Raw genomic sequence first — 13727 nt, forward strand, 5'->3', positions numbered from 1 at the left:
CTTCCTCATCTCTTCTGATTAATTTTGACTGAAAGACTATTTTATAAGATATTGGCTACTCCTGCTTGTTTCTTTTGTCTGTTAGCTTGGAAAATCTTTTTCCAGCCCTTTACTCTGAGGAATTCTCTCCATCTTTGTTGTTAAGATGTGTTTCTTGTATATAGAAGAATGGTGGATACAGTTTTTGCATCCACTCTCTTAGTCTGTGTCCTTTTATTGGGGATTTGGGTCCACTGGTTTTGAGAGATATTAATGACTAATGATTATTGACTCCTGTAATTTTTATGTTGGTGGTAGTAATGTGTGTGTGTGTGTATGTGTGTCCCCTTCTTTTTTAAAATTTTTTAAAATTAATTTATTCTTGTTACATCTCAATATTTATCCCATCCCTTGTATCTTCCCATTCTTCCCTCCCTCCCATTTTCCCATTATACCCCTCCCCTATGACTGTTCCTGAGGGGGATTACCTCTCCCTCTATATGCTCATAGGGTATCAAGTCTCCTGCGCAACCTGCTGTCCTTCCTCTGAGTGCCACCAGGTCTCCCCCTCCAGGGGACATGGTCAAATGTGAGGCACCAGAGTACATGAGAAAGTCATATCACACTCATATCCTCACTCCACTCAACTGTGGAGAATGTTCTGACCATTGGCTAGATCTGGGTAGGGTTTTAAAGTTTACCACCTGTATTGTCCTTGGCTGGTGCCTTAGTTTGAGCGGGACCCCTGGGCCCAAATCTGTCTATCATAATGTTCTACTTGTAGGTTTCTAGGACCCTCTGGATCCTTTTATTTTGCTATTCTCCCATGCTTCTCTCATTTAGAGTCCCAATAGGATGTCCTCCCTGCTGTCCCAGTTTCCTGGTAAGTGAAGGCTTTCGGGGGACATGCCCCTTGGGCTAGTATACAGATATAAGTGAGTATATACCATTTGATTCTTTCTGCTTTTGGGTTAACTCACTCATTATGATCATTTCTAGCTCAATCCATTTATCCACAAATTTCGGGAATTCCTTGTTTTTAATAGCTGAGTAGTATTCCATAGTGTATATGTACCACAGTTTCTTTATCCATTCTTCTACTGATGGACACTTAGGCTGTTTCCATGTTCTGGCTATTATGAATACGGCTGCTATGAACATGGTTGAGCAAATTTTCTTGTTGTGTGCTGGAGCATCTTCTGGGTATATTCCAAGGAGTGGAATAGCTGGGTCTTGAGGAAGCCCTATTCCCATTTTTCTGAGATAGCACCAGATAGATTTCCAAAGTGGCTGTACTAGTTGGCATTCCCAGCAACAATGAAGGAGTGTTCCTCTCTCCCCACATCCTCGCCAGCATGTGCTGTCACTTGAGTTTTTGATCTTAGCCATTCTGATGGGTGTAAGATGGAATCTCAGAGTTGTTTTGATTTGCATTTCCCTGATGACTAAGGATGTTGAGCATTTCTGTAAGTGTTTCTCAGCCATTTGAAATTCCTGTGTTGAGAATTCTCTGTTTAGTTCTGAGCACCACTTCTCAATTGGGTTATACGGTTTGGTGGTGTTTAATTTCTTGAGTTCTTTATATGTTTTGGATATTAGACCTTTGTCAGATATAGGGTTGGTGAAGATTTTTTCCCAGTCTGTAGGCTGTCGCTTTGTTCTCTTGACAGTGTCTCCTGCCTTGCAGAAGCTTCTCAGCCTCATGAGGTCCCATTTATTAATGGTTGACACTAAGGCCTGGGCCGCTGGTGTTCTGTTCAGGAAGTTGTCTCCTGTGCCAATATGTTCCAGGCTCTTCCCCACTTTTTCTTCTAAATGACTTAGTGTCTCTGGTTTTATATTTAGGTCTTTATTCCACTTGGATTTGAGTTTTGTGCAAGGTGACAAATATGGGTCCAGTTGCATCTTTTTACACATAGACCTCCAGTTAGACCAGCACCATTTGTTGAAGATGCTATCCTTTTCCCATTGAATGGATTTGGCTTCTTTGTCAAAAATCAAGTGACCATATGTGTGTGGATTCATATCTGGGTCTTTGATTCGATTCCACTGATCAACCAGCCTGTTGCTGTGCCAGTACCATGCTGTTTTAATTACTATTGCTTTATAGTACCGTTTTAGATCAGGTATGGAGATTCCTCCGGAGCACCTTTTATTGTACAAGATTGCTTTAGTTATTCTGGGTTTTTGTTTTTCCATATGAAGTTCAGAATTGAACTTTCAATGTCTTTAAAATATTGTGTAGTTATTTTGATAGGGAATGCATTGAATCTGTAGATTGCTTTTGGTAGGATGGCCATTTTTACTATGTTAATTCTCCCGATCCATGAGCAAGGAAGATCATTCCACCTTCTCAGGTCGTCTTCAATCTCTTTCTTCAGAGTTTTGAAATATTTTTCATACAAGTCCTTCACTTGCTTAGTTAGAGTAACTCCTAGATATTTTATATTGCTTGTGGCTAATGTGAAGGGTGTGGTTTTCCTAATTTCTTCCTCTGCAAGCTTGTCATTTAGGTATAGGAAGGCTACAGACTTTTTTGAGTTAATTTTGTATCCAGCTAATTTGATGAAGGTGTTTATCAGCTGTAGGAGTTCTCTGGTGGAATTTTGAGGGTCACTTATGTACACTATCATATCATCTGCAAATAGGGATAATTTGACTTCCTCCTTTCCCATTTGGATACCCTTGATCTCCTTTTGTTGTCTTATTGCTCTGGCTAGAACTTCGAGTACTATATTGAAGAGATATGGAGAGAGTGGGCAGCCTTGCCTTGTTCCCGATTTTAGAGGAATTTCCTTGAGTATCTCATCATTTACTTTGATTTTGGCTATTGGCTTGCTGTATATAGCCTTTATTATGTTGAGGAAAGTGCCTTGTATCCCCGATCTCTCTAAAATTTTAATCATGAATGGGTGTTGGATTTTATCAAATGCTTTCTCTGCATCTAAAGAGATGATCATGTGGTTTTTAATTTTCAGTTTGTTTATATGGTGGATTACATGATGGATTTCCGTATATTAAACAATCCTTACATGCCTGGAATGAAGCCTACTTGGTCATGATGAATGATATCTTTGATGTGTTCTTGTATTCGTTTTGCAAGTATTTTATTTAGTATTTTTGCATCGATGTTCATAAGAGAAATTGGTCTGAAATTCTCTCTTTGTTGAGTCTTTGTGAAGTTTAGGTATCAATGAGACTATAGCCTCATAGAATGAATTTGGTAATTTTCCATCCATTTCTATCTTTTGGAGTAGCTTGAATAGTATCGGTATTGGCCCGCCCTTGAAGGTCTGGTAAAATTCTGCACTGAAACCATCTGGCCCTGGGCTTATTTTGGTTGGGAGACTATCGATGATTGCTTCTATTTCTGTAGGGGAAATAGGACTATTTAGCTTGTTTATCTCTTCACTCAACTTTGGCAAGTGAAATTGATCAAGAAAATCGTCCATTTCCCTTAGATTTTCAAATTTTGTGGCATATATGCCTTCAAAGTAGGATCTTATGATTCTTTGTATTTCTTCAGTGTCTGTTGTTATGTCTCCCTTTTCATTTCTGATTTTGTTGATTTCAATACTGTCTCTCTGCCTTTTAGTTTGGCTAACGGTCTGTCTATCTTGTTGATTTTCTCAAAGAACCAGCTCTTGGTTTTGTTGATTCTTTGGAATGTTTTCTTAGTTTCTAATTTGTTAATTTCAGCCCTGAGTTTGATTATTTCCAGACGTCTACTCCTCTTGGGTGTTTCTGCTTCTCTTTTTTTTCCCTAGGGCTTCCAGTTTTGTCATTAAGATGCCTATGTGCGATGTTTCCAATTTCTTTTTAAAGGCACTTAGTGCTATGAATTTTCCTCTTAGCACCGCTTTCAATGTATCCCACAAATCTGGGTATGTTATTCAGATTACATCCTGAATGTTATCCCTTTACTTGTATTGTTCCATTCTTACCCTCTCTCCCTCTTGCGCTCTATTCCTCGACCCCAGACCTCTGACAGAAGAGGATTCCCTCTCCCACTATATGGACACAGCATATCAGTCTCATCTGGATAGCCTGCTTTCCCTTTCTGTGTGGTGCCAGGCCTCCCCAACAAAGGGAAGTGATCAAACCAGGGGCACCAGAGTTCATGCCAAAGGCAGTCCTCATTCTCCCCACAACCATGGAGAATGAGCTGTCCATTGGCTCGATCTGGACAGGGAGTCTAGAATTTCTGCATGCATTGTCCTTGGTTGGTGCAAGAGTTTGTGCAGGCCACCCTGGGTTAATGGTCTCCTTGTGGAGCTCCTGAACCCCCTGGGTTCTTCCATTCCTATTCTTCCATACCATTCTCAGAGCTCTACTTGAAGTCCTGCAACAAGTCTTAGCACGTGTCCTGATGCTCCGCTGGATGGAGTCTCTCAGAGGATGTCTACGTTGAGCTAATATCCACTTATAAGTGAATATACACCATATCTTTCTGAGTCTGGATTACCTCACTCAGGATGATCATATCTACTTCTACCCACTTGCCTGTAAATTTCGAGATTTCCTTGTTTTTAACAGCTGAGTAGTATTCCATTGTATAAATATACCACAGTTTCTTTATCTGTTCTTCAATTGAGAGGTTCTGGCTATTAAGGATAGGCTGCTATGAACATAACTGAGCAAATGTCGGCTATATGCCCAGGAGTGGTATAGCTAGGTCCTGAGGTAGCACTATTCCCAATGTTCTAAGAAAGTGCCAGATTGATTTACAAAGTGGTTGTACAAGTTTGCACTGCCACCAGCAACGGAGGAGTGTTCCTCTTTCTCCACATCCTCGCCAGCATGTGCTATCACTTGAGTTTTTTATCTTAGCAATTCTGATGGGTATAAGATGGAATTTCAGAGTTGTTTAAATTTGCATTTCTCTGATAACTAAGGAAGTTGAGCATTTCTTTAATTATTTCTCAGCCATTCCATATTCTTATGCTTGGAATTCTCTGTTTAGCTCTGTACTCCATTTTTTAATTGGATTATTTGGTTTGGTAGTGTTTAATTTCTTGAGTTCTTTATATATTTAGGATATTAGCTCTTTGTCTGATGTAAGGTCATTTTTTTGTGTGTGCTTTGGGTGTGTTATGATATCCAGGGCTTTCTGTACTAAGTTAGCTTGGTTCTCATGGTGCCATACTGCCCTGCAGTTTTTTGAGTGTGTTCTTATGCTGGCACTTAGCTATCTGTCTGTCCCCGGTATCTGCATGCCTGGTGGTCCTTGGTGGCAGTAGGCCTCTGATATTGAAGAGCTGCAGAGCTGGTGACAGGCTCTGGTAATCCCTAATGGCTGCCTGCTTCTTCTGGTGGTAGTCGCTGATAGCTGGTGGCCTCTGGGATTGCAGGTAGGGCTGTGGCCTGGAAACTGGCTCACTGAGGGCATGGTGCAGATCATACTGCTGCTGCGTTTGCCTGGAGGGACCTGGCTGGTACACGCTGATGGCTGTAGCCTTGAGATCTCAGGTAGAGTGGGGGCCTGGTCAATGGCCAATAAAGGGTATGGGGTAGACCTCCCTGATGCTGTTTGTCTAGAGGAAGCTGGCAGGCAAGGAATTGGGGGAAGGACCTCATCTGCTAACCCTTGATGGCTGCTGGCCTTTGGGATGGCAGGTAGAACTGAGCCCTGAGAAATGGTACGTGGAAGGCACGGAGCAGACCTCACTGCTCTCAGGAGGTGGGAAGATTTTTATACAAAGAATTACAGCATGCTTTTATTGATTTGAAGGTACATTATTTATTGGTCAAGTTTGTCTTTCAATGTGTTAGATTTTTTATGTAACTCTGACTCTCCTGAAACTTTCTATGTAGCTGAAGCTGGCCTTTAACTCACAGAAATCCACCTGTGATTTCTGAGTGCTGGGACTAAAGGCACATACAACTTTGCTCAGGCACATCTGTAATTTGTAAAAATTAGCCCTAATTACAAATTATATCTATGTGAGTTTAGATATACTATTCTTAGAAGTAGTTAACATCTTTTCTCTCTCTAAAAAAAATGTCACATCTATTACTACCCCTGAAGACTCTTGGGGTTTCTAGTGTAGCTTCTTCCTAAAACTAATTCAGTAATCACCCACAGGTGCTAAGAATACCAAATGAGAAACTGAAGCCAAGAACTTTGGCAAAATAGTTCATTAAAGAGACACAGGAATCAGATAGGTTAAAAGGGTTTAAAGAGAGTTTAATTTTTAGGCAACTATCTATTTCTGGAACAACAACTGAAGTACACAACATGTCATCATATAATTCAGAGAGTGAATTCAGCAGGAATTTTAGATTTGCTAGTCATAAAACTAAAAACGAAACACCCTTTACACAAAAAGGACTTTTGTTGTTCTTTAGTTACCTATCAGAAAGATTGTTGTGGTTGTTTTAAGATTAAATGGAAACGCTAAAAAAATATACCTTGAAGAATAGAAAATAAATTAACTTACAAATTGTCTCATGATAATGCAGAATCTGGCTGAATACTATACCTTCACTTTATAAAGGAATATACTTGCAAATAAAAGTCAGCACAATTCTTCCCCCCCCCCACCCCCCTTTTTTGAGACAAGCCTCTGCCTCCTGAGTGCTGGGATTACAGGAGTGTGCTACTGCAGCCAGCTCAACAGAATTCTTTACCGAAAGTAAACATCTAACTTCATTCTTAGGAGTTGTAAGCATTGTTTTCTCTTAGTAAAGGTATATAGCAATCAGCTAATTAAAAAATTAATATCATAAAAGTTGTTAAGGCAGCTCTATCTCTCTTGTTCCCAGAGGGTCTAGGATTCAAAGGCCTATATCATGGTTGTATATAAAATGCCTTCCACAGACTTGCATTTTGAAAGGTTATGCTTAGAAGTGGGAACTTGAGAGGGGATTGCATCATAAGGACTCTAACTTTATCAATAAATTAATCCATAGCTTAATGGGCAATTTAGAGACACAGCCTAGTTTGAACACACAGGTCACCAGGGGATGCTGTGAAAGAGTTTATTTTGTCACAGCACCCTTTTCTTCTCTCTGCTTCCCAGACACCATGAAGTGAGCAGCCTCCCTTACCATGTTCTCCAGCTACCATCATATTCTGTTTCTCCTCACGACCAAAGTAATAGAGCCAGGTATCCTGGATTGAAACCATTTCTCAAAATCTACCTTACTTCCTTTTAGGTGAGTTTTCTCAGGTATTTTGGCAGATAGATGGAAAGCTGTTAAAGTCTACTTCATGCAATACTTTAAAGCACGGCCTTGAATCTCTTCTTGTCCATGCATTAAGAGAAAAGACAGCAGGTGGTGGTGGTGGTGGACACCTTTAACCCCAGCATTCAGGAGGCAGAAGCAGTTGAATCTCTGTGAGTTCAGGCCAGCCTGGTCTACAGAGTGAGTTCCAGGACAGCCAATGATACAAAAGAGAAATCCTGTCTCAAAAAAAGGGCCTAGGAGTGTATGAACCACAATGGGCTTAGAATCTGCTATTCCCATAGCATTATTCTGAGAAAATTAGTCAGAAAGGGACCATACACTTTCTCACATTTGCAATAAATCAACTCTGCTTTCTTTATTGTTAGTGAATTGATCCAGGGTTTGGTATCTAAACCTAATATAATCACTAGTATATTCAAGCTCAAACAAGAAGCAGCCATTGCCAACTGGTGGGCTTAGCTTGAAACAACAGAAATTCAGATTAAGAAATGCTTCTAACTATTTATCTGCTGCTTGTATTTCCTTTTGTGTGTATATGTATAAACTTTCCATTAGCTGGTTGGCAGCTTTGTTATTTAGCATTTAATTTTTACAATTCTGTATACATCTTAGAAGAAGGAAGCAGCAGCAACTAAGAAAAGGCAGTGGGGAAAACAATAAAAAGTAGAAAAGGAAACTCTGGGGCCAAAGGGTACAGCTTGGGAAAGGGACCTAAGGAAAAGTGGAAGTACACATGGATGGGGAGATAGGAGGGATCAATAAAAACAAAGTACGTACAAAAACCTCATATGGAAACCCATTACTTTGTAAGCTAACTTTAAAACTAAAAAGGCTTTTAAGAATAAAATATTTATGTTGTTATCCTGGTATCAGAAAATTCTGGAGAAATATAAAAGACATTTATTTCAATTCAAAGAAACACATAATAAATATTAGCTAGATTCTAAAAATGTTGCTAACTGAAATAATAACCCTATATTGTTTTAATTTTCCTGGAGCCTAATGTCAACAGATTTGAGACTGAGATCTGTCTACATAGATAGTTTCCACTGTTCTTAGAATAAACTTCCACTAGTAATAAAAAATACAATCTGCTATAACCAAAGCCTTTATTGGAAACAGGTTAATAATACCTCACCTAAAAGACATAGATACAGACATCTAATGGAAATAGCATCTGAAAATGAGTAAAACAATTCTGCAAACAGTGACAAATGTGGGTAGAATAAGGTGAGATATAAAAGGCTCTGAGACAGCTCTGAGCACAGAGATACAGAAAATAATAATGCCATTAGAAAACACTTCCAAGCTTATAATAGGTGCCCCTGGTAGGGAGCAGGAAAACTGAAGATAATGTTTAAAGATACACATTACAGATGAATAACACTTTCCTATTTTCTTCTCATAGTAGACCCTTACAGTTTAGTGATTATGATGACATACCTGGTAATAGGTCAGCTGCCTGTTTAGCTCTTCCAGCTGTCTCTCATACTCAGCAATAAGAGGTAAAGAACTAAAGGAGAATACAGATTTAAATGACAGCATAAGTTAAGCATGTAACAAGTAACATATCTCAAAATAAATAATTGTGTCTAATAGGAACCATTACTTTGATTATCTTCTTAAACCCTTAGCACAAATAATATTTTGGACTGAAGGTTTCTTGCTTGTGTTAAAGGGGCAGGAGAAGGCCTGAGCACTGAAGGATGACAAACAGCTTCCCTGGCTTCTCCCGGCAGCAAAGCCTCACTTTCCACAGGGTTTACTTGTATAAAATCAAAGATGCTCCCAGATACTACCAAGTATCTTGAGAGACAGGCAAGATCGCCCTCCTGTATAATCCAGTCCTATAGACTTTACCAATGTTTTTATCAACGCAATAGCAAGTTATTTATGTTTATACAGCAGACCATAAAATAAACATTCCTAAACTAAAGAAACTCTTTAAATGATCAAGTAAAAAATAATATGCATCTGGTATTACTTTACCTTTGGTCATCTACTGAGTTCACTAGTGTGTCACCTCTGCCTCCTTTGGACACGCTGTTCTGTAACAACAAGAAAAACCTTATAAAAAATGTGTTCTCACAGTCTTCTAGCTAAAATTGAAACTTGCTTAAAATTAAATGTCACTAAAATTTTTACAACTTTATAAAATCTATCAATATAATTCAAAAGGAAGAAAACCCCTTGATACTTAAAACTTGGTAAGTTTACGCATACATGATTTTTTTAAAAAAGTTGAATTAGAACTGTGAAGAATTTTCTATTTGATGAAAATACCTACCAGCGAGCAACACCAGTTATCATTGTTTGTGGTGAAACAAGGGGAGCTTACATTAAGTTCAGTAACAATACAAGGCTGTTTATTATCACTGTTGAAAATCTGGTCAATAGGATGTAAGGAAGATTTAGCGACTAAAGCGCAACATGTGACACAATTATAAACAGATAATTTGATCATTTACCTAGAAAACACCACTTAATACAATGAATGCTAGGGAAAATTAGAGAACACACTAAGTCCTAGATGCACTAAAAAAGAAAATTCAGTACTTTTCTCAAATATTAATAGTCATTTTCCCTTTATCTTCCATAAAATGATTTGTACACTTTTTTATAATGCCCAATGTTTTTACTTTTGCAATTTTAGCTGAGTATTACATCAACATTTCATTACTTTAAGCTCTACTTCCTTTTATTTTTATTTAATTAATTTATTCAGATTACAACTCAATTGTTATCCCATCTCTTGTATCATCCTGTTCCTCCCTCCCTCCTGCTTTCACGCTATTCCCCTCCCCTAGGTCTAAGACCTACGGGGGCCTCCTCCCCCACTATATGGTCAAAGGCTATCAAGTCTCATCTTGGGAGCCTGCTTATTCTTTCTTTGAGTGCCACCAGGCACCAGAGTTCATGGCAGAATCAGTCTCCGCTCTCCACATAACTGTGGAGAATGTCCTGTCCATTAGTTAGGTCAGAGTAGGGGTTCAATGCTTACTACTTGTATTGTCCTTGGTCAGTGCCATAATTTGAGAAGACCCTCTGGGCCCTGATCCACCCGTCACGATGTTCTTCTTGTAGGTTTCTATGATCCTCTGGGTCCTTAGATTTCCCCCATCTCTATATTTCTCTTTCCTAGAGTCCCAATAGGATGTCTTCATATCTATCCCAATCTGTGGTGACGACTTTGTGGGACATGCCTTTTGGGCTAGTGCCCAATTATAAGTGAGTATATACCATGTGAATCTTTCTGCTTCTGGGTTAACTCACTCAATATGATCATTTCTAGTTCCATGCATTTGTCCACAAATTTTGGGATTTCCTTGTTTTTAATAGCTGAGTAGTATTCCATAGTGTAAATGAACCACAGATTCTTTATCCATTCTTCAACTGAGGGACATTTAGACTGTTTCCAGGTTCTGGCTATTATGAATAAGGCTGCTATGAACATGGTTGAGCATATGTCCTTGCTGTGTGGTGGAGCATTTTCTGGGTATATTCCAAGAAGTGGAATAGCTAGGTCTTGAGGAAGTCCTACTCCCAATTTTCTAAGAAATTGCCAGATAGATTTCTAAAGTGGTTGTACAATCTTGCATTCCCACCAGCAATGAAGGAGTGTTCCTCTTTCTCCAAATCCTCACCAACAGATGGTGTCACTTGAATTTTTTATCTTAGCCATTGTGATGGGTATAAGTTGGAATCTCATAGTTGTTTTGATTTGCATTTCTCTGATGACTAAAAATGTTGAGCATTTCCTTAAGTGTTTCTCAGCCATTCAATATTCCTCTGTTGAATACTCTGTTCAGTTCTGAGCCCCATTTCTTAATTGGATTATTTGGTTTGGTGGGGTTTAATTCCTTGAGTTCTTTATATATTTTGGATATTAGATCTTTGTCAGATGTAGGGTTGAAGGTCTTTTCCCAGTCTGTAGGCTGTAGTTTTGTTCCGTTGACATTGTCTCCTGCCTTACAGAAGCTTCTCAGCCTCATGAGGTCCCTTTTATTAATTGTTGACCTTAAGGCCTGGGCTGTTGATGTTTTTTCTGTTCAGGAAGTTGTCTCCTGTGGCAATACATTCCAGGCTCTTCCCCACTTTTTCTTCTAACCGATTTAGTGTCTCTGGTTTTATATTGAGGTCTTTAATCCATTTGGACTTGTCTTTTGTGCATGATGATAAATATGGACCTAATTGCATTTTTCTACATGTAGCCATCCAGTTAGACCAGCAACATTTGTTGAAGATGCTATCCTTTGTCCATTGAATAAATATGGCTTGTCAAAAATTAAGTGACCAAATGTGTGCGGATTCATTTCTGGGTCTTCGATTTGATTCCATTGATCCATCAGTCTACTGCTGTGCCAGTACCATGCTGTTTTAATTACTGTTGCTCTATAGTACAGCTTGAGATCCTGGATGGAGATTCCTCTGGAGGATCTTTTATTGTACAGGATCGTTTTAGCAATTCTGGTTATTTTTTTGTTTTTCTATATGAATTTGTGAACTGATTTTTCAATGTCTTTAAAAATTGTGTGGGTATTTTGATAGGCATTGCATTGAATCTGTACATTGCTTTTGCTAAGAGGGCCACTTTTACTATGTTAATTCTCCTGATCCATGAACAAGGAAGATCATTCCATTTTCTAATGTCATCTTCAATCTCTTTCTTCAGAGATTTAACTTTTTTTTTTTTTTCAAACAAGTCCTTCACTTGCTTGGTTAGAGTTATTTCTATATATTTTATATTGCTTGTGGCTAATGTGACGGGTGTAGGTTTCCTAACTGCTTACTCTGCATGAATGTCATTGCACCAAGGAAGGCTACTGAATGTTTTGAGTTAATTTTGTATCCAGCTAATTTGCTGAAGGTGTTTATCAGCTGTAGGGGTTCTCTGGTGGAATTTTGGGGGGTCATTTATGTACACTATCATATCATCTGCAAATAGGGATAATTTGACTTCCTCCTTTCCCATTTTGGATCCCCTTGATCCTCTTGATTACTCTGGCTAGGACTTCAAAAACTATATTGAACAGATATGGGGAAAGTGGGCAGCCTTGTCTGGTCCCCGATTTTAGAGGAATTTCCTTGAGTATCTCTCCATTCAATTTGATGTTGGCTATTGGTTTGCTGTATATAGCCTTTATTATATTTAGGTATGTGCCTTGTATTCCCGATTTCTTCAAAACTTTAAACATAAATGGGTGTTGGATTTTGTCAAATGCTTTTTCTGCATCTAAGGAGATGATCATATGGTTTTTTTTCTTTCAGTTTGTTTAGATGGTGGATTATTACACTGATGGATTTCCGTACATTAAACCATCCATGCATGCCTGGAATGAAGCCTACTTGGTTACAGTGAATGATATCTTTGATACGTTCTTGTAATCGTTTTGCGCATATTTTATTGAGTATTTTTGCATCAATACTCATAAGAGAAATTGGTCTGAAATTCTCTTTTTTTCTTGGGTCTTTGTGGGGTTTAGGTATCAACGTGACTGTGGCCTCAGAATGAATTAGGTATAATATTCCATCCATTTCTATCTTTTGGAGTAGCTTGAAGAGTATGGGTATTAGCTCTTCTTTGAAGGTCTGGTAGAATTCTGCTCTGAAACCATCTGGCTCTGGGCTTTTTTTGGTTGGGAGACTATCAATGGTTGCTTCTATTTCTATAGGAGAAATAGGACTATTTAATTTATCTGATCTTGATTCAATTTTGGCAAGTGGAATTGACCAAGAAAGTTGTTCATTTCCCTTATATTTCCAACTTTTGTGGCATATATGCCTTTAAAGTAGGATATTATGATTCTTTGTATTTCTTCAGTGTTGGTTGTTATATCGCCCTTTTCATTTCTGATTTGTTGATTTGGATAGTGTCTCTCTGCCCTTTAGTCTATCTTGTTCATTTTCTCAAAGCAAAACAAAACAAAACACCAGCTCCTGGTTTTGTTGATTGTTTGAATTTTTCTTTTTTTCTAATTCGTTAATTTCAGCTCAGAGTTTGATTATTTCCAGATGTCTACCCTTGGGTATTTCTGCTTCTTTTTTTTTCTAGGGCTTCCAGATGTGTCATTAAGTTGCTTATGTGGAATGTTTCTAATTTCTTTATAAAGGCACTTAGTGCTATGAATTTTCCTCTCTGCGCCACTTTCAGTGTGTCCCAGAAATTTGGATATGTTGTTCCTTCATTTTCATTGAACTTAAGGAAGTCCTTAATTTCTTTATGTTTTCCCTGACCCAGGAATCATTAAGTAGAGAGTTTTTTATTTTCCATGTGTGTGTAGGCTTTTTGTTATTTCTGTTGTTGTTGATCTATCCTTCAGTGAAAGTGGGGTGTTGAAGTCTCCCACTATTAATGTGTTGGGATCAATGTGTGGTTTAAGCTTTGTTAACAGTTCTTTTACAAATGTAGGTACCCTTGTATTTGAAGCATAGATATTCAGAATAGTGCTGTCATCTTGGTTGACTTTACCTTTGATTAATTTTGGTTGAAAGTCTATTTTATTAGATATTAAAATGGCTACACCACCTTGTTTGCTTGGAATATTTTTCCAGCCTTT

General features: G+C 38.4%; 1 protein-coding gene across 1 annotated transcript in view; it reads right to left on the reverse strand.

Annotated features, from left to right (window-relative positions):
- Sclt1 (sodium channel and clathrin linker 1) overlaps positions 1-13727 on the reverse strand; it is a 135354-nt gene that overhangs the window by 103599 nt on the left and 18028 nt on the right. Inside the window, exons 3-4 of the mRNA XM_051157761.1 lie at positions 9160-9218; positions 8614-8683 (exon numbers count right to left, since the gene is read on the reverse strand). Coding sequence (XP_051013718.1) covers positions 8614-8683; positions 9160-9218 — 129 coding nt within the window. The remainder of the gene's footprint in view (positions 1-8613; positions 8684-9159; positions 9219-13727) is intronic.

Source organism: Acomys russatus, chromosome 15, assembly GCF_903995435.1.
Source record: "Acomys russatus chromosome 15, mAcoRus1.1, whole genome shotgun sequence".
NCBI lineage: Eukaryota > Metazoa > Chordata > Mammalia > Rodentia > Muridae > Acomys > Acomys russatus.